At 47.9% G+C, this 27,876-nt stretch overlaps 2 protein-coding genes and 1 long non-coding RNA gene across 8 annotated transcripts; 1 reads left to right on the plus strand and 2 right to left on the minus strand.

The window, feature by feature from the left end:
* Positions 1-960: 960 nt before the first annotated feature.
* On the minus strand, positions 961-2,840 carry LOC145657929 (uncharacterized). The gene is made up of 3 exons (XR_014123881.1): positions 2,585-2,840; positions 1,947-2,023; positions 961-1,264 (listed from the first exon to the last, which is right to left on the minus strand). It is a non-coding gene; the product is annotated as an uncharacterized LOC145657929 (long non-coding RNA).
* A 1,241-nt stretch (positions 2,841-4,081) lies between these two features.
* On the minus strand, positions 4,082-7,714 carry c5h4orf33 (chromosome 5 C4orf33 homolog). Of its 2 annotated transcripts, none has more exons than XM_035529915.2 (7): positions 7,606-7,714; positions 6,860-6,935; positions 6,393-6,573; positions 5,678-5,738; positions 5,503-5,554; positions 5,194-5,393; positions 4,082-4,505 (listed from the first exon to the last, which is right to left on the minus strand). In XM_035529915.2, exons 3-7 carry the CDS (start codon positions 6,571-6,573, stop codon positions 4,406-4,408), a joined length of 594 nt encoding a protein of 197 aa, XP_035385808.1. In that variant the 5' UTR covers positions 6,860-6,935; positions 7,606-7,714; the 3' UTR covers positions 4,082-4,405. The 2 variants fall into 2 exon arrangements, with proteins under 2 accessions (XP_035385808.1, XP_035385807.1); XM_035529914.2 differs by lacking the exon at positions 7,606-7,714 and adding an exon at positions 7,140-7,275.
* On the plus strand, positions 7,256-27,827 carry sclt1 (sodium channel and clathrin linker 1). Of its 5 annotated transcripts, none has more exons than XM_035529909.2 (22): positions 7,256-7,307; positions 8,169-8,215; positions 8,330-8,394; positions 8,649-8,698; positions 8,899-8,971; positions 11,740-11,795; positions 12,555-12,684; positions 13,667-13,789; positions 19,111-19,176; positions 19,789-19,859; positions 20,179-20,269; positions 20,456-20,547; positions 20,640-20,817; positions 21,098-21,196; positions 21,472-21,543; positions 21,919-21,993; positions 22,404-22,549; positions 22,874-23,066; positions 23,689-23,885; positions 26,301-26,379; positions 26,565-26,660; positions 26,799-27,827. In XM_035529909.2, exons 2-22 carry the CDS (start codon positions 8,182-8,184, stop codon positions 26,859-26,861), a joined length of 2,049 nt encoding a protein of 682 aa, XP_035385802.1. In that variant the 5' UTR covers positions 7,256-7,307; positions 8,169-8,181; the 3' UTR covers positions 26,862-27,827. The 5 variants fall into 5 exon arrangements, with proteins under 5 accessions (XP_035385802.1, XP_035385804.1, XP_035385803.1 ...); XM_035529911.2 differs by lacking the exon at positions 7,256-7,307 and adding an exon at positions 7,850-7,985; XM_035529910.2 differs by lacking the exon at positions 7,256-7,307 and adding an exon at positions 7,887-8,070.
* The last annotated feature ends 49 nt before the right edge of the window (positions 27,828-27,876 follow it).

Consider the following 27,876-nt stretch of genomic DNA (forward strand, 5'->3'; position numbering starts at 1 on the left):
GGAGCGTCAGGACTGAGTGCGTTTTGTATAGCAGGTGCCGCCGTTTACTTTCGACACACTTGACTTGTGAGGGCCGGATCATTACCTGAATAAGTGAATCAGGTGTGTCTCCGTTTCCCTGGGCTGCATTAACCTGATTTGATCCTGGCTGGGTTCTGGCGGGTCAGGAGGAGCTGAGACGTCTGTGCCCACCATCCCAGAACGGCTGTCTGGAGTCAGATCATTAGCAGTGTAGAGAGGACTGCTTCCTGTGAACTGCCCTAAGAATAAAGAGATTGGGGGGGGGGGAGAGAGAGAGAGAGAGAGAGAGAGAGAGAGAGAGAGAGAGAGAGAGAGAGAGAGAGAGAGAGAGAGAGAGAGAGAGAGAGAGAGAGAGAGAGAGAGAGAGGAGGGAGGGAGAGAGAGAAAGCGAGGGAGATTGGGGGAAGGACACAGATGAAAACAGTGGCTGGATGGTGCCGTACCCCCAGCCGCACTGCATACCCTCCAGCCGCTCCTCCTCTTCCTCCTCGAATCACACTGGGCATCCCCTGCCACCTGTTTTATCTTGCCCACAGTGAATCACGGTGCTCTGTTCCTTGATGGCGCCCAGAGGCATTCCCTGGCGGACCAAGTGCGCCGATGGCTTTAAACGCACCCGGGTTGGGGGGGGGGGGGGGGGGGGGGGGGCTGGGGGTTTGTTGGTTCAGAGCCGGGACCCTCGGCTGAGCAGAAACGCGTCACATGACCACCCCTCATCAGCGGCTGAGAGATCTGCACTTCTGAAACCTTTTGAAGAGTTCTGAAATCCTGAAAGCACCACTCTTACTCGGCTGATTTCCTCCCCCCTCTCCCTCTCTCTCTCTCTCTCTGGGTCTATCTTTTCCTTTCTTGTTCTCTCTCCCCCTCTCTCTGAGTTCTAAATGACTGTAGAGAATGAGTGTGATTACTGTCTAAGACTCACTAACTCTGTTCTCCCTCCCTCTCCCCATCTCCTAGCCCAGATTGAGCACTCCATTATATTCAGGGAGATTTAGTCCCTGCTGGGTGCTGCTGGGTGCTGCTGGGCGCTGCCCCGCCCCTCTGACTCTGCCTTGCCTTTTGTTTCAATTTGCGATCTTACAGTCATCACTCACACGGACCTTTTTCTGCTATCGGTCAGCATGAATGAGGGCGGAGGAAGACCGTCCTCTCTGCCGGGGGGCGTGTCCTCTCCACCAAAGGGCGTGTCCTCTCTCCAGGCTGATGAATGGCCCTCGTTTCCTCCTGAGCTCTTCATCATTGTCTGCAAGGACATCATTGTCTTCTAGACATCGTTGTGTGTGTGTGACTTTTTCACCAACATTTAATGTCCTCAGCAAAGTTTTCCAGACAAGGATTCACCTCAGCGATGTTGAAAACGCGCAGGCGCTCAAGGCAGAGCCGCGCTGTGTGAAGGTGGTTATGACATTTCTTATGAAGGTAATGAAGTTTGTTACGAAGGTTATGAACTCAGAATTGTAAGTTGCTTTGGTGTCAGATATGGTCCCCAAGAAGTTTATGAGGCTCAGTGACTTTCACACCCATGTCATACCATGCCAAGTCACTGAGCCTCATAAACTTCATGGGGACCATATCTGACACCAAAGCGACTTACAATTCTGACTGAACACAACTTGAGTAATTGAGGCTTTTGTTCAGGGACCCAACAGTGGAAACCTGGCAGTGGTGGGACTTGAACTGGCAACCTTCTGATTGCTAGACCAGTACCTTAAACACTGAGCTAGGGCAGTGGTAGCTCAGTGCTTAAGGTGCTTGACTTGTAATTGGAAGGTTGCTGGTTCAGGCTCCACCCCTGCCAAGTTGCCACTGTTGGGGCCCGTGAGCAAATTAGTCAAGTTGTGTTCAGTCAGAATTGTAAGTTGCTTTGGATAAAAGCATCAGCTAAATGCCATAAATATCCAGTTGTTAAGTTTCAAGTGTCTCACCTTATTCTCCCTACTGCAGGAGGGTCCTGCGACGACCTGTGATGTCTCATGACTTCCTGTGAGATTGTTGCCATGTCCTGTCAAACACACAGGTTAAAAAAATGACCATAGGAACAGCAACTGTGACCAAACACGACAATCAGACACACACACACACACACACACACACACACACACACACACACACACACACACACACACACACACACACACACGCGCGCGCGCGCATGTGTGTCTGCTTTAATATCCCCCACCTGCAGCTTTCCCACTCGAGCGGAGGGGCGGAGGTAGCTCGTGGAGTGTCTAAGCGTGAAGGGACGTCCGTCCCCGCGGTACCGGGACAGGCCGCCCTCCAGAACGCCTGCTTATTAATCGCTATTTTAATAGATGAAAATCGATGCCTATTAGCGTTGATATTGGGCTAGCTGTCACGCGCGGGCATAAATGAAGACGAATGGGCAAAAAAACACAGCGCTGTTCATTAAGCACATAATGGAATCAGTTAGCGAAACATGCATGATTCATTATCATGCTTTAAAAAAAAAAACCCGTCTCGTGTCCCTCCACATCCCCCTTCCCCTCTCACATTTCAGGGTTGTTGTTTTTTTAACCCCCCCATCCACACTTGGGTTACTCACCTAATTTATATTCAATGGAACCCAATCAATTCTGCTCCTTCGAGCCCGATGGAGGTCGCGCAAGTCTTGTGTACTTCCTGTGGAACCCGGCTCCACATATTCCTCTTCCGAGCTGCTCGCGCATCAATTATGAAATGTCGAAGCGCAAATGAATCCCCTGATTTAGAAGCACGACGGCGGGGCCGGCCGACCACCGTCACCCCGCCACTAATGAGAAGTTATTAGCATGCCTTCAAACGGCGCGGCTGGGGTTGCACTCGTGCAACGCGAGCAGGCGGGCGGGCGCACGTGCGTGCGTGCTGTAATGGCCCACCCCCTGGGCACCACACGTCTGTCTCGTGGAACGTAATTGGCAACGTCTGCACGGGCGTGTTCCGTCTCGCCCGCGTCACTCGGCGCGGGGCAGGGGAAACCGCCAATCGCGCGGTCACTTGCCCTTTGTTACGCGTTCCGGCGTTGGCCGAGGTCGCGCGCGCTCCTCCCTCTGATTGTTTCTGTCCGCCAAGCGGCTCTCCCGCCGACCCGTTACCGGACGCATGCTACTCCATCACTGGTGGTGTCGCTGGGAAGCGGGTGGCCTCCACGCTGTCAGGCAGCGTCAGTGTCACGGGTGAGACGGCGCCGTGGCCGCGCAGCGCCCATTAGTCGTTGTTAATATTCGTTTAGCGGACGGTGAGGGGTAATTATAAACCGGTGTTCAGCCTTATTAACCGCGCGCTCGTTTAGAATCGGTAGGTTCGCGCCTGTTGGATTTGATTTTGTCTCGGTTTGTTGAGAGCAGTTAAGCGCACGCGGCTCCTGTGTGCCGTCTGTAGTTGTCAAGGTCCGCGCTCTCGTCCTGGGAGCTTTTGAATGGTTTTTATCTCAGCGCCGGTCTAAAAGTATTAACCGACGTGAAAAAAAGAAAGAAACGTTTTGGAGATCTTTTTATAGATCTTTAAGTGACGTGCCGCGCCTCTCTCCAGTTCCGCCCTGCAGCATTTCTCCAGAGACCTTTCTACGGGTGTTATTTGCTTTTCTCTCACTCTGTGATCTTGAGGGTCTAGCCGAGGGAGTGCTAAGGGTGTGATCACTCGCAGATTTCAAAGAGCGCTCTCGCCAATTAAGCCGGATAGAGCTCAATAACGGATTAGCGCGCGCCATAACGAGCGGCGGAGCGGAGCGAGTCGATGGACGTGTCAGAGACATCGAGGAAGACCAAGGGAGGAGATGAGCGTCCGAAGATCCGGAGGAGGCGAGAAATTAAGTGCAATATAAGTTCCTTGAAGTGTCGTAGTCGAGGAAACAAAAAAGGCCACCAGCATGCGCCAAATGTGCGTAACCCCGCGAGCTCAGCGCTTATTCATGCATTTATAGTGCAGAAGCAACCGCGAGAAGAGCGGTAGCAAGAGCTCTTTATGTCTTTAACCTGCTAATTCAGACCTTTCTGTTTAGAATAAATTAAGTAAACTGTTGCTAATCTGCTTTAGTAGAGAGAGAGAGAGAGAGAAAACTCAATTAGGCCATAAATTGTGTTGGTTTATTACTTAGACATTCCTGAGCCTTGTTTATTCCTGCTCTGTAATTCTCGATGGTTCATTTTATTGCCATCATTAACGTAGAAACACCATCCACATAACTGAGATTACAGCTGGATTATTGATGGAGCCCATGTCTAATGGCCAACTCCATCTAACTGCCATTAGAGCCACATTAAAGGTAATAATCGCCATTAACTTTGAGAAGACTGCAAAGCACTTTGTTCAGGAGCAGTTTACAACAGGCGTTCTGGATGCAGGTGAGCGGCGTCCCGTCTGCGTTTACAGGTCTGAGATCAGCCGTTCATCTGCTTGCTGTGTCCCACAGATCAGACTCGGGCTGGACCCAGCTCTCTCCCATAATGCTTTGCAGGCTGAAGGGTTGGAAGTACTCCAGGCGGTGACTGAAATGGAAAAAAAAATAAAATAAACTCAAGTGACTTTAATGTTTGTTTACTATAACGCTCGCATGATGGGATTGGAGATGGAAAAAGGTTATTATTTTTCCATAAGCACTTTTACATGGACAGCTTTTTTTCCCTGTTCATTCTGTCACAATATTAAAATTGTATAATTCCATATTCCAATAGGGTATTATTAAAAAGTGTCAAATTGTGTTATTAAAAAAAACATTGCTATATCACAGTAGAGTACTAAGCAATTTTTAGACTCAACAGACATACTTTGGAACTACAGTCATAAGGGTTATCAGGGCAGACAGAGTAGACTTGCTCAGATGCCTACAGGAGATGGGTCAGATCTTTAAACCCACAATACCACGACTCGCATACCTTTTCTTTTTCTTAAACAAAGAAAAAGAATATTGTGTCGTCGTATAGCTGATGGAAATGAATCATGTCAAGAACTGAATACCAGTAAAACTGGAATAAGTATTTAAGAACTTAACCACAGAGAGTTACGGTGCGATTTCTCCCCGAGCCGACTGCGTGCCGTGAAAGCACGGAACCCTGCAAGTCTCTTCTCCCCACGTTACAACGTGACCCAGTTAATGACACTCCCTCACCGGGGGACACACCACACACACAGAACCGCTCCCATCAAAGGCAGGCGTCTGAAAGCAAAAGGCCTCACAAGTCTGGGCTCTGTCCCTCGTGCAGGTCCTCTCGGGGAACCGGGTAGAGCGCCTCGTAGCGCCTTCCTGCCCCCGAGCCATGGATGGCATAGGAGTTCATCTTATCAATGCCGGGGGGGAAATACCTCCAGGGCAGGAGGGCCTGCCCGTGCCACCTGACTCCGCTTACTGCCACACTGAACGACAGAGGGAGTTGTTGCTGGAAGAAAGAGGATAGCCTGGTGAGAGCGAAGCCGCATTATTCCTTCCTGTTTCAGAGTTTGGGTAAAAAAAAAAAAAATTTATACGCACACACATTGTTCTCTCACCATAAGCACATTATGTTTCCCATTCAGCAGAAGAACCAGATGCTGTCCGTGTCTGTAAAGTTACAGCCGCGTTCAGTAACAGAACAGAACAAGGGGGGAGGGAGGTGAGAGAGTTGATGGGTGAGAGGAGGGGAGAGAGGTCAAAGGTCGATAAGTGGGAAATAGTGGCACTCACGGACACAATTCCACCTCCAGATACTTCTCATCTGTGCTGTTCAGGAAGAAGGACTCGGCCACTGCAAACACCAACACAATATTCACATGCTGTTCTCAGATCAGTCACAGACTTATTGTTGAAGGTCCGTTTACTTTGGTGTTCAGCTTGTGCTGTTCAAAGATTAGACACCGACTGAAAGTCGAGTCACTCCAGGGAAAGCCCCAGACAGTCCGTAAGTTTTCTCTACTGCAGCTCTCAAGCCATACCTGAGCCACCCATACCCGAACATACCTGCACCACCATACTTGAACCAATGACTGACTGACTGACTAACGCTGGATGTCTGGTGCAGCCTGGTGCTGTCTGAGAGGCTCTGAGGCCTGTGTTTGCACACACTGGATTACTCTTCCAGACAGAAGACAATCCAGGATTCCACAAATCAGCGTGTCTCAGTTCGGCCAGGTAACTTAAGCCCAAAGTCAAGACCGTCCAATAGGAGAAGAGTTGAGGGACATTCCTTTTGGACAGTCCTCAATTTTGAACTTATCTGCCTAACCAGAGAAATCCTCCTTTGTGTCATTTTCCCTCTCTTCCCCAAAGCAATACAATGTTATGATCATTTTAACCACAAGAGGAAGTGTTGAGGCTGTTATTCCCATCAACGTGTTGCGATGATCTTTGTACTTTTGATCAAATCTCACACAAAACAGCTTGGCGCTAACCAAGGCCCTACCCTCGTAGTCCCAGAGCCCCGGGAACGGCTGGCCAGGCGGGCCGGGAGGTGCGGCCGGGTCGCCGAAAAAAGGAGCGTCCACTACCATGTTTAGACCGCCTTCACCGGGGGAGAAGCAGATCTTCACCGGTTCATGACCCACAGGGAGACTGTCCCACGTCTGTTCAATGCTGAACTCCATCTGAAGAGGGAACAAATGTCCTCATTATGTGTGGAAGTATAAGTACTTTCACGTCTTCAAAATCCATGGTTTGCTACGTTAATAAATATTTAGAACGTCTCGGCCAAAATTTGTTTGAAAATCAAAAGCTGATTTAGTTTAAATGCTGCAGAGAGTGATGGCATCCGTGCCAGGATGTAACATTTCAATCCCTGAAAGCCTAGTAAACAAGAAAGCGAGAGGTTTGAAGAGGAAAGTCGGAGTTGGTAAACAGGATGCGTATCTGCTGCAGCTTTTTCACGCTTACCTGCGCAGCAGGTGCGATGTCCTCAGGTCAGGACGAATCTGAGCAGATCCTGCCCGTCAACAGTTATAGACTACAGCTGATAACGATATCATAACGAGAACGCACGACTCAACGTGATAACGATAACATGATTCATTCAATGGCAAACACTTCCTGGATTGTGTAAACCACGTCTTGGTGCAGACAGAAATATTATTAAGTCAATAAACGCCGTCTGTAGAAAGTGAAAACATGTTTTGTGTTCGTTTATTTGCAAATACTGTTATAGCACATAACGTACCTGCAAATCGCAAAACTGGTACGAAATAAACTTAAACCAACGCGGAACCAACACAGATTTGAAAGTTGTCGGGGGGGCTCTTTTAGCCAGACGCGCGGCGTGGCCGAAAGCGCAACCTGATTGGCTGTGGGGTTCGCCGTCGAAACAGGAGGCGCAAGGATTCGAAAGGTAGAGCCGCTGCACTTGGCCGTCATAAGCGCGTCCCTGAACGTGGACGCGCTCAGCGTCTTAACATGGCAGTGAACATGTCATGGCAGTGTTATGGCGTAAAGCGAGGCCGTAATCCTAAACGCAGCTGCTCTCCGGCTAAATCAGTGCTGCAGTTAGCTGCTAGCCAGATTAGCTCCTCTGAGCCTCGCCTGGTAACCGCCGAGGCGGACCCAGCTGCTCTCCGTGTCCGTCTCTTAAGCTTTATCCCCGTGGTTTATTTTTCTTTTCTTTTTTTGTCTTATTTTGCATTACGCACCGTCGGTCCGACATTGTAATCTGGCTCCTAGAGTTAACCCAGCGAGGATGGGTTCTTCACAACCGTGCTAGCTAAGACGAAGCGAAATAAAGACGCACCTCCGTCCGCGTGAGTCCCGTGACCCACGCGGCGGTCACGTGCTTCCCGCGGTTCTGCTGGGAAGTTGAAACGCGTGAGCGACCGAATCGCGACAGTTAATGACGTCAAATGCTGTCACGCGCGAACGCCACGCGCTGGGAATTCAGTTTGTGGCGTCACAACAATGGAAGCGCAGACGCGGCGTAGACGAGGCGTCTGGGTGTGCGGTGTTATGCTCGGATTTCTCAAGGAACGAAAAGTAGTTTTGTGTACTCTAGAGTGATAACTGTCGGCTGTGTAAGGTGGTGTATTAAATCATGACGTAAACGATTTTTTTTTTTTACGTCTTTACATTTCTTGGCAGTGCATTCAGACTTTGGCCCCGCTGTGCGTTAACTCACAAGCATTTGTGCATTTAACAAAATGTATAAAACGAGGGAAATAATTTGTTATTTAACTAACTAACTAGATTCCTCCTTTTATAGATCAAATCCCAAAATGGCTTCAGAGACCGAGTTCCTCCGAGATCAAGGTAAGAAGGTGCTTGTTTTACGTCGGTACTAACCTTGCGTTGGAGCACTTCTGTTTAAATGTCTGTTTAATATGTACATGGAAAAGGCTGTGGTTTTTTTGTGGTTTTTTTTAGTGAACCGGTTGAATTCAGCACTTGGTAGTTGTCAGGATGCTTCTTCCGCTGCCTGGTTTAAGCAGGTACTTCTGGCCAAGGTCACGTTGGTTCAGTGAGAACTGTAACTATCTAATTGATTTAAAGAAGAGGTTATGTTTGGATTATGTATAAGATGGGTGTGAAATCAGGGATCTTGTGGCACAAGCATGTGAGGATTGTAAGAGTTTGCACAGTACCTCTGTGTTAGAGTACACTTTTCTCTGTGGTGGCGCTCTTGTATTGCTGCGTTTCTCCGTACAATTTTGTGAGTGCCAATTTCTCTCGTTATTGTGTTTAGACTGAATACATGGGCTCTGATTCTGCAGGACCCTGGCTGACAGACAAAAGGTGAGTTTGTACACACAATCTCTTAAGACTGAGCGAACGGAAGGCCATTCTTACAGACTTACAGACCGCTCATAATGGTTCTGTGCACCGCCAGCCTGATATGTGTGTGTGTGTGTTTTAGCCTCATGATGGTTTTGTACACTGCCAGCCTGGTCTCTATGAACTGAAGTGTGTTGTTTGTGTTTGTCTGTGTGTTTTAGCCTCATGCCTCCTCTGATAGCGGAGTATGACAGACAGATGAAGCAGATGGAAGATCAGCTGAAACTCTATAAGGTACAGTCTGATATGGGACAGTCTTGACATGGGGCACCTGGGCTCTACCAGGGACTGTCTAATACAGGACAGTCTGATACAGGATGCCTTGGCTCTACCAGGGACAGTCTGATACAGGATGCCTTGGCTCTACCAGGGACAGTCTGATACAGGATGCCTTGGCTCTACCAGGGACAGTCTGATACAAGACAGTCTGATACAGGACGCCTTGGCTCTACCAGGGACAGTCTGATACAGGACAGTCTGATACAGGACGCCTTGGCTCTACCAGGGACAGTCTGATACAGGACGCCTTGGCTCTACCAGGGACAGTCTGATACAGGACAGTCTGATACAGGACGCCTTGGCTCTACCAGGGACAGTCTGATACAGGACAGTCTGATACAGGACGCCTTGGCTCTACCAGGGACAGTCTGATACAGGACAGTCTGATACAGGACGCCTTGGCTCTACCAGGGACAGTCTGATACAGGACAGTCTGATACAGGACGCCTTGGCTCTACCAGGGACAGTCTGATACAGGACAGTCTGATACAGGACGCCTTGGCTCTACCAGGGACAGTCTGATACAGGACGCCTTGGCTCTACCAGGGACAGTCTGATACAGGACGCCTTGGCTCTACCAGGGACAGTCTGATACAGGACGCCTTGGCTCTACCAGGGACAGTCTGATACAGGACGCCTTGGCTCTACCAGGGACAGTCTGATACAGGACGCCTTGGCTCTACCAGGGACAGTCTGATACAGGACGCCTTGGCTCTACCAGGGACAGTCTGATACAGGACAGTCTGATACAGGACGCCTTGGCTCTACCAGGGACAGTCTGATACAGGACGCCTTGGCTCTACCAGGGACAGTCTGATACAGGACAGTCTGATACAGGACGCCTTGGCTCTACCAGGGACAGTCTGATAGTCTGATACAGGATGCTTGGGCTCTACCAGGGACAGTCTAATACAGGACAGTCTGATACAGGATGCTTGGGCTCTACCAGGGACAGTCTAATACAGGACAGTCTGATACAGGACGCCTTGGCTCTACCAGGGACAGTCTGATACAGGACACCTGGGCTCTACCAGGGACAGTCTAATACAGGACAGTGTGATACAGGACGCCTGGGCTCTCCCAGGGACAGTCTGATACAGGACAGTCTGATACAGGACGCCTTGGCTCTACCAGGGACAGTCTGATACAGGACAGTCTGATACAGGACGCCTTGGCTCTACCAGGGACAGTCTGATACAGGACGCCTTGGCTCTACCAGGGACAGTCTGATACAGGACGCCTTGGCTCTACCAGGGACAGTCTGATACAGGACGCCTTGGCTCTACCAGGGACAGTCTGATACAGGACGCCTTGGCTCTACCAGGGACAGTCTGATACAGGACGCCTTGGCTCTACCAGGGACAGTCTGATACAGGACGCCTTGGCTCTACCAGGGACAGTCTGATACAGGACAGTCTGATACAGGACGCCTTGGCTCTACCAGGGACAGTCTGATACAGGACGCCTTGGCTCTACCAGAGACAGTCTGATACGGGACAGTCTGACATGGGGCACCTGGGCTCTACCAGGGACAGTCTGATACAGGACGCCTTGGCTCTACCATGGACAGTCTGATAGTCTGATACAGGATGCTTGGGCTCTACCAGGGACAGTCTAATACAGGACAGTCTGATACAGGATGCTTGGGCTCTACCAGGGACAGTCTAATACAGGACAGTCTGATACAGGATGCCTTGGCTCTACCAGGGACAGTCTGATACAGGACACCTGGGCTCTACCAGGGACAGTCTAATACAGGACAGTGTGATACAGGACGCCTGGGCTCTCCCAGGGACAGTCTGATACAGGACAGTCTGATACAGGACGCCTGGGCCCTACCACGGACAGTCGTGTACATAGCAGCACCGTTTTGCATTGCTAGGCATACTGGTTTTGCCATACTGGGTTTTTCCATGCTGGTGTGCAGATGTTTGTGAAGTACGTATGAAGAGACGGGACGCTGGGTGTTCATCAGATGGACACGTGTTTTGAGGACGTACAGCATGCCGTGTGCCATGAACGGGGAGGGACGTTTCCAGGTCCCCGAGGGTCCCTGAGGGTCCACGGCTATGAACCCTGCACCTGAACAAAAACCTTTTCATTTCTCCAGTAGTGTGTTCACGGCAGGAGAGCAGATAGATGAAGGATGACAGCGTCCACTTTTATGGCCAGGGTTAGACTGGTCTGAGAAACCACCCCATTATGGGGCCTGTTACAACAGTAATGGGAACACTATTTATTTGGTTGTTAAACTGGTTTTAAAAACACAGCCTTGGAAGATCAAAGCGTTTCCCTGTTTGTGTTCCTCCGTCTTCTCATACTTTGGACTTAAATTAGCTGGGAAGGTTTTCACAGAAAACCCATTGCCAAAGAAATAAACATTAAAAAAAATCTAAAGATTTAAAAAACTCTTAGATTTTTGAATATGTTGAGCGGTTAGTAGATGAGTGACGTTTGTTTGGGGGGGAGGGTTGTTTGCTTTTAGTATGTATATAAGAACAGCAGTGTTTCAAATCTCATAATACTCCACCTTAATGCCAATGAATATAAATGTGTTTCCAAAATGAATGTTGATAACCAGCTGTCCCGCAAGAACCAACCTGATGTGTAGTCATTCCCACAGAGTGAGTCAGCAGCCTGTGTGTGTGTGTGTGTGTGTGTGTGTGTGTGTGTGTGTGTGTGTGTGTGTGTGTGTGCGTGTGCGTGCATGCACTTCGAGACAGAGGCAGATGGTGGATGTCAAGGCCAGCCTGGAGCAGGTGATCCGAGAGAACGAGCGGTAAGGGATGAATGAATCCTCGTTGTGATTTTTCTCTGCACACTTCTGCATAACACACCCAGTCAGGTCCAGAGAGAGTCAGGTCCAGAGAGAGTCAGGTCCAGAGAGAGTCAGGTCCAGAGAGAGTCAGGTCCAGAGAGAGTCAGACCAAAAAAACCCAAATGCTCAGTGGCAGCAGGTGCTGGTGGGTTTTACAGACACTTCCTGTTTACCTTCAGTTTATCTGTTCTGGACTCTGTAATGCACTCTGAGCTAGATTCTGTACTGGGTTCTGACCTAAGCTCTGTTCTGGACTGACCTAAGCTCTGTTCTGGACTGACCTAGGCTCTGTTCTGTGCAACAGTCTATTTTCGGAGTTTAGAGGAATACTGGACTCTTTCCTCTTAGCTGGATATTCTGGTTTATATGACTGGGACTAGCATGCTAAATGCTAAAGGTGGTAACGGAATCTTTAAATTTAACACTGTGAGCCTAAGTGGCTTTAACACTAATCCAGCTGGGAGGAAGTCCTTGGATGTTCACCTTTTTGTGTACATGCAAGTGTATATCACATAGTGTAACATGGAGGAACAGGTCTGTCTGTCTGTGTGTGTGTGTGTGTGTGTGTGTGTGTGTGTGTGTGTGTGTGCAAGCCATGCATGTATGCACATGTATGTTTTGTTTTTTTTCTCTGCACAAAGACTTGGTGGGGGGTATTTACCCATTTGTTGTTTTGTACACAGCTAAATTTGTTGTACATGTGTACACATGTGTTTGCAGCCTGCATACGGAAAAGCGCATCTCCGTAGAGAGGGAACTGGAGTCTCTATCTGTGGGAGTGGAAGGGGATGTTGCCACGGATGTGGTTACCATTAGCAACCTGGAAGAGCAGGTGAAATGTGCTGTTGAGGTAATTACACTGATCGAGAACATCATATCCCTCCCCAAATATAATGCGTCTCCCTTTTTTGCTCAGATCTGGTAAAGGCTTCGTTTTCCTTCTGCTGTATGCTTTACATACCTTCCTGTTCTACACCTGTAACAGGTGGACTGGAGCCTGCTCCTTATTCTACACCTGTAACAGGTGGACTGGAGCCTGCTCCTTATTCTACACCTGTAACAGGTGGACTGGGGCCTGATGGATGGCCTGTGGTGGAGAGTGTATAATCCAGTTCCTTCTTATTCTTCTAATCTCTGCTCAGCTGCCTTTACTACATGTCTGCTGTTTGGACCGTGTGTGTTTTATATTTGTATTTATTTATGTGTGTGTGTGTGTGTGTGTGTGTGTGTGTGTGTGTGTGTGTGTGTGTGTGTGTGTGTGTATGTATGTATAATATATTTCTTATAATATATACACATTTTGTGTGTGCGCTGTTTTCTCTTTGCTGTGTGTACCGGAGGGCACCAGTGGAGTTGCTAAAATCAGACTGAAGGACTCTCTACCTGTTTCTGCTGATTGGAATGAAACACTTGACATATGAAACTGATGGCACATTAGTATGTCAGTCATCAACAGAAGAGTGAGTGAGTGAGTGTGTGTGTGTGAGAGAGAGAGAGAGAGAGAGAGAGAGACAGAGAGCATGACAGATTAGATTGTAACACTTGACACCTGAGGTTAATGAGATATTAATTTGTCAACCTTCTGTTCCTGTGCTTTGGTGTTTTGTGTGTGTGTGATCTGTGCCTCACTCATATGAATGCAATTTTATTATAAGTTGTATGTGCTGCTTTTTATTCACAATGTAATGTATAATATATACGTGTTATATATATTTCAGGGAGGTTTTATTAGTCTCGTACTCTTGCCTACCTGTCACTCATACTCTGTGTCTGTCTCTCTCTTTCGCTCTCTCTCTCGCTCTCTCTCTCTCTCTCTCTCTCTCTCTCTCCAGGAGAAGGAGAAGGCCCTGCAGGTTTGGCAGGTTTCTACACAGGAACTCGACCGATTGCAGAAACTTTACCAGAGTACTGTGAGAGACAGTCAGCTACACACGGCTGAATGGCAACACGTACAGGTTTACACACATATACACACACGTCTCACACTCACACAAAAACACTCACATACATACAATCACAATTCTAGCCAAAAAAGCAAAACATACAGGTACACACTCCCAGCCAAACGTCAACATGTACAGGTCTACGTGCATACACACACACACACACACACACGCACACACACACACACACACAGCCAAACGTCAACGTGTACAGGTCTACGTGCATATACACACACACACACACACACAGCCAAACGTCAACGTGTACAGGTCTACGTGCATATACACACACACACACAGCCAAACGTCAACATGTACAGGTCTACGTGCATACACACACACAGCCAAACGTCAACATGTACAGGTCTACGTGCATACACACACACAGCCAAACGTCAACATGTACAGGTCTACGTGCATACACACACACACACACAGCCAAACGTCAACATGTACAGGTCTACGTGCATACACACACACACACACACACACACACACAGCCAAACGTCAACATGTACAGGTCTACGTGCATACACACACACACACACACAGCCAAACGTCAACATGTACAGGTCTACGTGCATACACACACACACACACAGCCAAACGTCAACATGTACAGGTCTACGTGCATACACACACACACACACACAGCCAAACGTCAACATGTACAGGTCTACGTGCATACACACACACACACACACAGCCAAACGTCAACATGTACAGGTCTACGTGCATACACACACACACACACAGCCAAACTTCAACATGTACAGGTCTACGTGCATACACACACACACACAGCCAAACGTCAACATGTACAGGTCTACGTGCATACACACACACACACACACACACACAGCCAAACGTCAACATGTACAGGTCTACGTGCATACACACACACACACACACACACACACACACACAGCCAAACGTCAACATGTACAGGTCTACGTGCATACACACACACACACAGCCAAACGTCAACATGTACAGGTCTACGTGCATACACACACACACACAGCCAAACGTCAACATGTACAGGTCTACGTGCATACACACACACACACAGCCAAACGTCAACATGTACAGGTCTACGTGCATACACACACACACACACACACACACAGCCAAACGTCAACATGTACAGGTCTACGTGCATACACACACACACACACACACAGCCAAACGTCAACATGTACAGGTCTACGTTCATACACACACACACAGCCAAACGTCAACATGTACAGGTCTACGTGCATACACACACACACAGCCAAACGTCAACATGTACAGGTCTACGTGCATACACACACACACACAGCCAAACGTCAACATGTACAGGTCTACGTGCATACACACACACACACAGCCAAACGTCAACATGTACAGGTCTACGTGCATACACACACACACACACACACACACAGCCAAACGTCAACATGTACAGGTCTACGTGCATACACACACACACACACACAGCCAAATGTCAACATGTACAGGTCTACGTGCATACACACACACACACACACAGCCAAATGTCAACATGTACAGGTCTACGTGCACACACACACACACACAGCCAAACGTCAACATGTACAGGTCTACGTGCACACACACACACACACACACAGCCAAACGTCAACGTACAGGTCTACGTGCACACACACACACACAGCCAAACGTCAACATGTACAGGTCTACGTGCACACACACACACACACAGCCAAACGTCAACATGTACAGGTCTACGTGCACACACACACACACACACACAGCCAAACGTCAACATGTACAGGTCTACGTGCACACACACACACACACACACAGCCAAACGTCAACGTACAGGTCTACGTGCACACACACACACACAGCCAAACGTCAACATGTACAGGTCTACGTGCATACACACACACACACACACAGCCAAATGTCAACATGTACAGGTCTACGTGCATACACACACACACACACACACACAGCCAAACGTCAACATGTACAGGTCTACGTGCATACACACACACACACAGCCAAACGTCAACATGTACAGGTCTACGTGCATACACACACACACACAGCCAAACGTCAACATGTACAGGTCTACGTGCATACACACACACACACAGCCAAACGTCAACATGTACAGGTCTACGTGCATACACACACACACACAGCCAAACGTCAACATGTACAGGTCTACGTGCATACACACACACACACAGCCAAACGTCAACATGTACAGGTCTACGTGCATACACACACACACACAGCCAAACGTCAACATGTACAGGTCTACGTGCATACACACACACACACAGCCAAACGTCAACATGTACAGGTCTACGTGCATACACACACACACACAGCCAAACGTCAACATGTACAGGTCTACGTGCATACACACACACACACAGCCAAACGTCAACATGTACAGGTCTACGTGCATACACACACACACACAGCCAAACGTCAACATGTACAGGTCTACGTGCATACACACACACACACACAGCCAAACGTCAACATGTACAGGTCTACGTGCATACACACACACACACACAGCCAAACGTCAACATGTACAGGTCTACGTGCATACACACACACACACACAGCCAAACGTCAACATGTACAGGTCTACGTGCATACACACACACACACACAGCCAAACGTCAACATGTACAGGTCTACGTGCATACACACACACACACACAGCCAAACGTCAACATGTACAGGTCTACGTGCATACACACACACACACACAGCCAAACGTCAACATGTACAGGTCTACGTGCATACACACACACACACAGCCAAACGTCAACATGTACAGGTCTACGTGCATACACACACACACACAGCCAAACGTCAACATGTACAGGTCTACGTGCATACACACACACACACAGCCAAACGTCAACATGTACAGGTCTACGTGCATACACACACACACACAGCCAAACGTCAACATGTACAGGTCTACGTGCATACACACACACACACAGCCAAACGTCAACATGTACAGGTCTACGTGCATACACACACACAGCCAAACGTCAACATGTACAGGTCTACGTGCATACACACACACACACAGCCAAACGTCAACATGTACAGGTCTACGTGCATACACACACACACACAGCCAAACGTCAACATGTACAGGTCTACGTGCATACACACACACACACAGCCAAACGTCAACATGTACAGGTCTACGTGCATACACACACACACACAGCCAAACGTCAACATGTACAGGTCTACGTGCATACACACACACACACACAGCCAAACGTCAACATGTACAGGTCTACGTGCATACACACACACACACACACAGCCAAACGTCAACATGTACAGGTCTACGTGCATACACACACACACACACACAGCCAAACGTCAACATGTACAGGTCTACGTGCATACACACACACACACACAGCCAAACGTCAACATGTACAGGTCTACGTGCATACACACACACACACACACACAGCCAAACGTCAACGCGTACAGGTCTACGTGCATACACACACACACACACACAGCCAAACGTCAACGCGTACAGGTCTACGTGCATACACACACACACACACAGCCAAACGTCAACGCGTACAGGTCTACGTGCATACACACACACACACACAGCCAAACGTCAACGCGTACAGGTCTACGTGCATACACACACACACACACAGCCAAACGTCAACGCGTACAGGTCTACGTGCATACACACACACACACACAGCCAAACGTCAACGCGTACAGGTCTACGTGCATACACACACACACACACAGCCAAACGTCAACGCGTACAGGTCTACGTGCATACACACACACACACACAGCCAAACGTCAACGCGTACAGGTCTACGTGCATACACACACACACACACAGCCAAACGTCAACGCGTACAGGTCTACGTGCATACACACACACACACACACAGCCAAACGTCAACGCGTACAGGTCTACGTGCATACACACACACACACACACACAGCCAAACGTCAACGCGTACAGGTCTACGTGCATACACACACACACACACACACAGCCAAACGTCAACGCGTACAGGTCTACGTGCATACACACACACACACACACACAGCCAAACGTCAACGCGTACAGGTCTACGTGCATACACACACACACACACACACAGCCAAACGTCAACGCGTACAGGTCTACGTGCATACACACACACACACACACACAGCCAAACGTCAACGCGTACAGGTCTACGTGCATACACACACACACACACACACAGCCAAACGTCAACGCGTACAGGTCTACGTGCATACACACACACACACACACACAGCCAAACGTCAACGCGTACAGGTCTACGTGCATACACACACACACACACACACAGCCAAACGTCAACGCGTACAGGTCTACGTGCATACACACACACACACACACACAGCCAAACGTCAACGCGTACAGGTCTACGTGCATACACACACACACACACACACAGCCAAACGTCAACGCGTACAGGTCTACGTGCATACACACACACACACACACACAGCCAAACGTCAACGCGTACAGGTCTACGTGCATACACACACACACACACACACAGCCAAACGTCAACGCGTACAGGTCTACGTGCATACACACACACACACACACACAGCCAAACGTCAACGCGTACAGGTCTACGTGCATACACACACACACACACACACACACAGCCAAACGTCAACGCGTACAGGTCTACGTGCATACACACACACACACACACACACACAGCCAAACGTCAACGCGTACAGGTCTACGTGCATACACACACACACACACACACACACAGCCAAACGTCAACGCGTACAGGTCTACGTGCATACACACACACACACACACACAGCCAAACGTCAACGCGTACAGGTCTACGTGCATACACACACACACACACACACAGCCAAACGTCAACGCGTACAGGTCTACGTGCATACACACACACACACACACACAGCCAAACGTCAACGCGTACAGGTCTACGTGCATACACACACACACACACACAGCCAAACGTCAACGCGTACAGGTCTACGTGCATACACACACACACACACACAGCCAAACGTCAACGCGTACAGGTCTACGTGCACACACACACACACACACCCAGCCAAACGTCAACGTGTACAGGTCTACGTGCGCACACACGCGCACACACACAGCCAAACGTCTACGTGCACAGGTCTACGTGCGCACACACGCGCACACACACAGCCAAACGTCTACGTGTACAGGTCTACGTGCACGCTCACATACTTACAAATACTGTGGACTTTGGTTCTGTGGTTTTCTTTTCTAGAATCAGCTGGCACAGGCCCAGCAGCTTTCCCAGAAACTCCAGGCAACCAATCAGAACCTGGAATCGGTAAGGCCACGCCCTCTATCGGGTTTTACTGTGCATTTCTCATGAGGAACCAAGAAAATAAAATTGCTGGGAATTTGAATGACACACACACCTACACAGATACACACTCACTCTCACACGCGCACACACCCAAACCCACTCACTTGCACGCACGCAACACATATAGGTTTACACACACACACACACACACACACACAATCTCTCTCTCTCTCTATCTCTGTCTCTCTCCCCAAACCCCCGCACACACGTGCGCACACATAGAGACCCATACACACTCACACACACACACATATGCACACTCTCTCACTCACACACACACACACACACACACAGGGAGCAACACCACCTGTTTGAGGGGTTTTGTTCTTGCTTTTGTTCGTATCATCTCAGTCTGTCATGCAGAAGTAAAGATACACTAAACATAAATGTTTAATGAATGAAGGAGGAGCCCCCCTCTCTCTCTCTCTCTCTCTCCCTCTCTCTCTCTCTCCCTCTCTCCCTCTCTCTCTCTCTCTCTCTCCCTCTCTCTCTCTTCCATTTACTTTTCACACCTGCTGCATTGTGTTAGTGAACATGTCCATAAAATGCTCCTGTGTGTTGTGTCGCACTCAGACGAATCACCAGTTCCTGAAGACGGTAGCAGAGCAGAATGGCGAACTGGAGCAGCTCCGCAGCCAACTCAGGTACGCCCTCACCTGGCCCATGCATGTCCACTGACCTTTGACCTCTCTGCCCTCAGTGTGTATCTCTCTCTTATCTGGCTGGTGTTTGTGCCTTTCAAAGTTGTGTTTAGTCATGATTGTAAATTGCTTTGGATAAAAGTGTCAAATAAATGATATAAATCATATAAAAATAAAAAAAATTAAAAAAAACACTTTACAAACCATAGCTGTTTTAACATCATCCCAGCAATCTAATGAGCATTAGCAAAACACGTGTGTGTGTGTGTGTGTGTGTGTGTGTGTGTGTGTGTGTGTGTGTGTGTGTGTGTGTGTGTGTCAGGCAAGCCAAGCAGGATCTGCGGGTGGCTACAGTTAAGGTGGACGAGATGACCAGACTCATGCAGAGTATTCAGGACCAGATGCAGAGGAGGGTGTGTGTGTGTGTGTGTGTGTATAAATGTGTGTGTGTGTATAAATATGTGTGTGTGTGTGTGTGTGTATAAATATGTGTGTGTGTGTATAAATGTGTGTGTGTGTGTGTGTGTGTGTATAAATGTGTGTGTGTGTGTATAAATATGTGTGTGTGTGTGTGTATAAAATATAAATTGTGTGTGTAGGAAGAAGACGCAGCAGAGGCTCATGGTAGAGAACAAGCGTCTGATCACAGACTTCAGCAGTTACAGGCAGTGCTAAATCAGTCAGAGAACAGGCACGTCTTGCACACACGCGCACACACACATGCACACGTGCGCGCGCACACACACAGGTGACATGCGCGTTGGTTGTGTCCTGGGCATTCAGGCTGAAGGCAGCGGCTCAGGAGGCGGAGTGTGTGCGACGGGACCGTGCGAGGTGGGAGAGGCAGGTGGGCGACCTGCAGACCCGCTGCGCCGCCCTGGAGGAGGAGAAGTTTGAGGCCTTTAACCACGTACGTGCCTCCCTGCAGCTGGCAGAGGAGGCGTCTCTGCACAGAGACCAGGTGAGACACTCCCATGAACATCTCCCTGCAGGGAGACCAGGTCTCCCGTCACAGTCCCTGCATTCCCCAGTAGTGAGGCTGGTTTGTCCTACGCGTACACAGTGTGAGAACATCTGAGCAATTACACCATGGTACTTCCTGTCAGATATCACAGATATGTGTGGGTGTGTTATAATACCCAATAACACAATACAGTGGGAGTGTGTGAAAGACTGTTATAATACCGTAGTAATATATAGAATATTTTGTGTGTGTGTGTGTGTGCACGCGCTTCCGTCAGGCCCAGCTGCGGGAGAAGCAGCGGGTGGAGGAGTTGGAGAGGATGAAGGAAGGGATGAAGCAGCTGGTGGAGGAGGCAGCCGTCCGCACCAGGAGAGAGGCATGTATGCCAGCATGCACCCTACCCCTCTACATTTCTTCCTCTCAGACATGAGAAGAGATTGCATTCGGCTTGTTGGTGTTCCTCTGTGCCACCAGAGGGCAGTATAAACCAAACGCTCAACATTTACCTAAAACTTTTTAGTCTAAATTTTTACAGAGCTTACTTTATATCACGGTACAATAATAAGTTAGACAAACTAAATAACTTTTTTAATGTATAAACAAAACAGTAATAATGGTGGTGTTCTGTCTGTGTGTACGCACATGTGGCAGGTGGATGCAGTACGTAAGCAGTGTAACACTCAGATTGATCGTCTGGCTGAGGAACTGTCTGCTCTACAGCTGGTGAGAATGCCCCTCTTCACACACACACACACACACACGCATGCATGCACACACATACACACGCACAAATTGACCACCATAGTCTATTTTGGATTTTGACAAAGAAAAGTTCAGAACTGACTGTATATTTTTTTTATGGAGAAAAAAAAGATTTCATAGCCAAGAATTTGAACAATATGAGATTATGTTTGAATGAGATTAAGTTGCAGTTTTAGTTAATGTGGATTAGGCAATGGTTAAATGAGATTGCTCTCTTTTATCTGTTGTGCTAAAAGTTTGGACATATTGGTCATAATCTGTGTGTGTGTGTTGATTATAGTCTTGTGAGGTGTTGTGTGGAGGTATTGATTGTAGTGTTATGTTTGGCATTTTCAGGAATGTGCAGATAAAGAAACTCAGATTGAGAGAGCACACAGAGAGAGAAAAGCCGTTGAAGAAGAACTGGAGAAGGTAACACACGCAGACACATTTGTACATGATGAAAGCCTAGTTGCAGATGCTGTGCGTGTTGCTCATTGAGAGTACTCTGTCAGTGCTGAGGGGCACCCCCCCGTGGAGGTTTAGGTTGAGGTCCCGGCTGTGGCTTGAAAATTAGAAAATTAAGAGTTCCTCCTCTGGAACCACCTGTTATATTAAGATTTATATTAAGATACCACAGGGCAGTGGTAGCTCAGTGGTTAAGGTACTTGACTTGCAATCGGATGGTTGCTGGTTCAAGCTCCGCCACTGAGCAAGGCCCTTAACCCTCAATTGCTCAAGTTGTACTCAGTCATAATTGTAAGTTGCTTTGGGTAAAAGCGTCAGCTAAATGGCGTAAATGTAAATTTTTCGAAAAAGGAACTGTGTGTGTGTGTGTGTAGCTGTACAGTGAGGGCCGTTATGGGGAGCCAGAGCTGAGGAAAATTGAGGCTCTTCATCAAAGGTGCTTAAACGCAGAGAGACTGAAAGAGGAGATGGAGCTCAGTCTCAACACCACCCACTCCACAATGAAGAGACAGGAGATGGAGTAAGAACACACACACACACTCTCAACACCACCCACTCCACCATGAAGAGACAGGAGATGGAGTAAGAACACACACACACACTCTCAACACCACCCACTCCACCATGAAGAGACAGGAGATGGAGTAAGAACACACACACACACTCTCAACACCACCCACTCCACCATGAAGAGACAGGAGATGGAGTAAGAACACACACTCTCAACACCACCCACTCCACCATGAAGAGACAGGAGATGGAGTAAGAACACACACACTCTCAACACCACCCACTCCACCATGAAGAGACAGGAGATGGAGAAAGTGTGTGTGTTTGCATGTAGATTCAGCGAGGAACTGTCGCGATGTCAGGAGCAGGTGCGCTGCCTGCAGGTGGCGCTGGCGCGCGCACGGGAGGAGAGCAGCAGCGTCAGTGAAGAGCGACTCCGCCTGCAGCAGGACAACCAGCAGCTCCAGAAGGACATGGACACACTCCGCAAAGAGTGTGTCCTCGCGCAGAGACAGGCCAAGGAGCAGGTACACACACCAGTGCGGTACTGGTCCGTATGATCACTAACTGGACGTGATGTCCACGTGTTTGGACTGCATATTTCACTTCTCTGGTTTCATTTCCACTACATCTGCTAACATTACTAACACTGGAGGTCAACAGCACTGACCTAAAACTCCTCCCAATCGGCTCCAACCGCACTGATCCAGCGAGCCAGATTATTGATCCAGTGAGCTAGATCAGTGATCCAGCGACCCAGATCAGTGATTCAGTGTTCCAGTGAGCCATATCATGGATCCAGATCAGTGATCCAGTGAGCCAGATCACTGCCCATAGCAGTGATGTGTTTATTCACTTTAATATTTCAGCAGCTAGGAGCTTTTGTTTAAACTAAATCAAAATTTGGCCAATCGACTGTATCTGGTTTCAAAATAAACAAATATATTTGTGAGGTTAAACATCAAATGTGCTGTTATATTGTTTTAAATGCAGGTAATACAGGTCAAAGATAATTACAAATAATTTTTCATTTTAATTTAACATGTCTCAGCTATTTCTGATTTGGGGTTATGTGTAAATATTTACTGTGTGTGCGTGTGTGCGTGTGTGTGTGTGTGCGTGTGTGCGTGCGCGCGCGCGTGCGTGCAGGTGTCCCGTGTGGAGCAGGACCTGTGTGTGCGGGAGCAGGCTGTGGAGGCCAGGCTGAGGGAGCTGGAGGAGAGCAGTAGGACCTCCAGCGCCGGTCTGAAACGCCTCCTCCTCGCCCAGCAGAAAACCACCGAACGCTACAGAGACGAAGCCAGACAGCTCACACACACCTTCCAGAATAAGATCGCCTCACTCAGGTCTCACGCACACACACGCACGCACGCGCGCGCGTTCAGTTAGCGTACTGGGAGGAAAATGTGAAGGTGATCGTGGATATAACGGAATGTCATCCGCTTAGCAACGAGAGTTAAGGTCATGGTTACGTATAGTCCAGTCTGGAGGTGAGGTTAGGAAAAGAGGGGGTCCAGGAACTGAACCCTGGGGTACGCCACACTTGGTCGGAGAGATGAAAGATTTGTGTATCCTAGTGGGATAAAGATTTGTGTATCCTAGTGGGATAAAGATTTGTGTATCCTAGTGGGATAAAGATTTGTGTATCCTAGTGGGATAAACTGATGCGTACTGGTAAGATCCAACCTGGAGCACGGCAGTGCCACCAGTGCCACCGTCGGAAGAAACGCCAGAACTGAGTGTCAAGATGAGCAGCGTGGAACACAGAACCCTACAGGTGAGAGACAAGCCCGCACCGTGTAACAGCTGAGAGTGAGACGGTCACGTAGAAGGAACGGAGCAATGGAGAAAAGGCCCACCGCTGCTCAGCTTTATCGGAGTGTGCTGACACAGGAGGAGGGAGGAGGTGTTTAACAGTCCTGGTCCCTGAACCCTCTGCGGTGGAGGAGGTGGAGTGAGCGGTTTCTAGGGCATCCCTGTACTTGCGCAAAATAGCAGCGGAAATCTTTCTTAGAGCGGAGCTCAAGATGTCTGTTAGTGCCCGTCGTTACCTTTTAGTCCGGAGTGGAACCAGGAACAAGAGAGGCTAGCTGGGATAAGGAGACGATCATCAGATAATCCAGACATATCACGGAAGAGTTGTTACAGAAGGAAACCGTTCTGTCCGAAGATGAGGTGCTGGTGAAGACTGAAGGGAAGGAGCAAACCAAGAGTGACCGAAGGACCGCGACAGAACTTTTGAAAGAACTCCTGATAGAAAGTTTCTTCAAGGGGGTGAAGCACTGAAGATAAAGGTACACTCGATTATCTTACGACCAGACATCCCAGAGACCGAGACATTGTTCAAACCAGTAGAGAGTGAATCAAGAAGATGAACATGAATAGCAAAGTCACCATACTGTCACGCTAAAACACTTTATTACTGGACTTGAACTCTGTGGGTATCTATGGGTGTTACTAGCATCATCGAGGCTGGCGGCATCCCCAGGTGCCGTTACAGCAGAACAAAGAGGTGTAATAAGTGTGAGTTCGGGTTTACGAGGGCTGTCGGCCAACGGGGACAGAGCAGTAATGAACACTTAATGTGCTTTGACTGTCAAACCACAATGATAAACCTCAACTAAGCCACGCCCCCTCTTCCCTGTAATCAGGGTTATGAGGGACTACTGTAGCCACGGGGCAGTCTACATATTTACATACAAGTCACAGGTTGTTGCCAAGTTTCTGAAAGGAAAAAGACTTTTCTCTGGCAATGAGGTTGCTTGTTAGTTTATTATATTATTATTAAAAGGCTTTGTTTTATTATAAGGGTGTCAAGTATGCTAATACACTATTCTCATAGTGTGCTTACTCGTGTGGGCAGGCCCATTCATGGAGTGCCTTTACAGCTACTGGTTTACGAACTATACAAATATCAAATTGGACTATTGAACTGTTGGACTATTGGTCTATTGGGTGAACCTGTGCATTTGTGTGGCACAGTCGTATGATTTGACTTTAGGACAAAAACATAAATTAGTCGGAACCTGTCAACATGTACAACACAGTCAAAGATTAGACGTAACCTGTCAACACGTGCAACGGCACACTCGAGGATTAGACGGAACCTGTCAACACGTGCAACGGCACACTCGAGGATTAGACGGAACCTGTCAACACGTGCAACGGCACACTCGAGGATTAGACGGAACCTGTCAACACGTGCAACGGCACACTCGAGGGTTAGACGGAACCTGTCAACACGTGCAACGGCACACTCGAGGGTTAGACGGAACCTGTCAACACGTGCAACGGCACACTCGAGGATTAGACGGAACCTGTCAACACGTGCAACGGCACAGCCACAGAGCATGTTGGCATTACTGCACTACTGTGCTCTGACTAAGCAGGGCTGGAGAAGTGCTCTACTGTGGAGCAGTGGGAGGAACACCTCAGCCTGCTGGACTGGCCCGTATATTAGGAGCCAGTGCCTGAAACGCATGGTGGTTCGTTTCCGTTTCTGTGGGCGAGCTCCCTTCCGCAGTAGAAAAACAGCGATGGAAGTACAGCAGGGGAGGGTGAGATTTGCCCTACAGAGGGTGGGTGTTGAGTGGTTAACATGCATCTTGAGTGATGCACAAAACATGGGTTTCATGTGCTCTGTCTTTCAAACCAGGAGAAGCATGCAGAAGATGGAAAATGAGGACGCAGAACTTCTATATATTAAGTAAAGGCTGAAGTGTGTGTGTGTGTGTGTGTACGGGCGCACGTGTCTGCTTTAGGTTGGAGCTGAACAAGCAGAAGCAGAGGACTCAGGAACTGGAGCTTCAGGTGGAGGGGGACCGTGAGAAGGTCCTCGAGGTGCCTTTCCTCTGTAGCGATGCTGATGATGTATAACCCCAGTTATAAAACCAAAAACAACAGGAAACATTCCGCCTTCATGTTTTAATGTTGCCACATTATGTTGCTGTTTGAATTATGTCACGTCATATTAATGTTTGATAACGTGAACATTATCATGTTGTTCTGATGCCATTTGTCGGCAGTGTGAGCAGCAGTTAGCAGAACATCAGGAGAAGAACAAACGTCTACAGAGACGGCTGGATCAGGCTGAGCATAGAGCTTCCACCGCCTCTCATCAGGTACACGCAACACCTGAACCGCCTCTCCTCAGGTACACCTGTAACATGTTGAGAGCACAGCGTTTGTGGGTACATACACATGCTGTACCTTCAGAACTGGTCCTGTCTGACTTCATATGTTTGTTTGTTTTTTTTTAGCTTAGCATTATGTCACAAAGGAGGAAGGCTGCTTCACTGCTGGACCTGGAGACATTTTCATAACAATGAAATTCATCAGAATTTAAAAAATATATATTTTGTGTTGTTTAGAAGTGTGCATGAAGTGAACCGTAATAGTGAGCTTATTGGACTGTAAACCATTTGAGAACTACAGCTGTGGCAGTTGATGGATATACACAAAGCATTATGAGTCAGTCACCTCAGGGGCGCATGCACACAAATTATGGTCTTTTGGAACATAGTACCACCGGTTCATAAGAAATTGTTCGTTGTATATAAACTTCTTTTAAAATGTCTGTCTAAGGACAGAGCTTCACAATGCATGTTTCACAAATGTATTTATTAAAATGACAGATTTCTGACTGTTTACAAATCAAATCAAACTCTTACAGAAGCAGTATAATAAATTATGCTTAAAACATAAACACCCTCAGACTTGCTGCTACAAGAACAAGTTGTATAGCAGGGGGTCTTAAATGCTTCTGTTTACTTGACTGTGACTATTAGTGTGTGTCTTACGTGTGCCTTAGCAAACACCAAAGAATGTTAGCAACTAAAAACATTACAGTGGTATTTGATTGTTTTTTCAAAAAAAGGTTATATGTTCTCATAAGTAAAAATATCATTATTGAAAATTGCTGTACTTATTTTTGTTTAAATTAAACTATTGAAATGTATTGTTTCCTAACTTCATTGTTGCCATAGCAACCAACAGATCTCATGTTATAGCTATATTAAATCATATGATGATGCTTTTGATTCACTGATGGAAGAAGTAAACACTTTAAGAATATCCCAAACTGTTTTCTTAATGAGAAAACAAGAAGGTCAGGGTTTATGTAGTGAAGTTTGTGTAAGAAAGTCAAGGCTATACCCAAATGTATTTTAACAGTTAAGGTGCAAAAATGCAAAGTGATTTTCTTTGTTAAATTGTATTGTTATTGATGAATTAAAGCATACAAAGGTGTTTTCACTCATAACCAGAAGAAATAAACACTTTTTGGCCTATTCTTACTGTTCCATATATTGGTGAAAAATCATATATGAATGTAAGGCT

Source organism: Electrophorus electricus, chromosome 5, assembly GCF_041902795.1.
Source record: "Electrophorus electricus isolate QZ-2024a chromosome 5, ASM4190279v1, whole genome shotgun sequence".
Classification (NCBI taxonomy): domain Eukaryota; kingdom Metazoa; phylum Chordata; class Actinopteri; order Gymnotiformes; family Gymnotidae; genus Electrophorus; species Electrophorus electricus.

What these genes read in the sequence shown, in the direction of transcription:
- sclt1 (XM_035529909.2), top strand. Translation starts at nt 8,182, where the DNA reads ATGGCTTCAGAGACCGAGTTCCTCCGAGATCAAG. An exon ending in CAGCTCCGCAGCCAACTCAG is followed by an intron (nt 19,860 to 20,178) that starts GTACGCCCTCAC and finishes TGTGTGTGTCAG; the next exon opens with GCAAGCCAAGCAGGATCTGC. An exon ending in AATAAGATCGCCTCACTCAG is followed by an intron (nt 23,886 to 26,300) that starts GTCTCACGCACA and finishes TGTCTGCTTTAG; the next exon opens with GTTGGAGCTGAACAAGCAGA.
- c5h4orf33 (XM_035529915.2), bottom strand. Translation starts at nt 6,573, where the DNA reads ATGGAGTTCAGCATTGAACAGACGTGGGACAGTCTCCCTGTGGGTCAT. An exon ending in GGGGCTCTGGGACTACGAGG is followed by an intron (nt 5,739 to 6,392) that starts GTAGGGCCTTGG and finishes TGGTGTTTGCAG; the next exon opens with TGGCCGAGTCCTTCTTCCTG. An exon ending in GGAAACATAATGTGCTTATG is followed by an intron (nt 5,394 to 5,502) that starts GTGAGAGAACAA and finishes TCTTTCTTCCAG; the next exon opens with CAACAACTCCCTCTGTCGTT.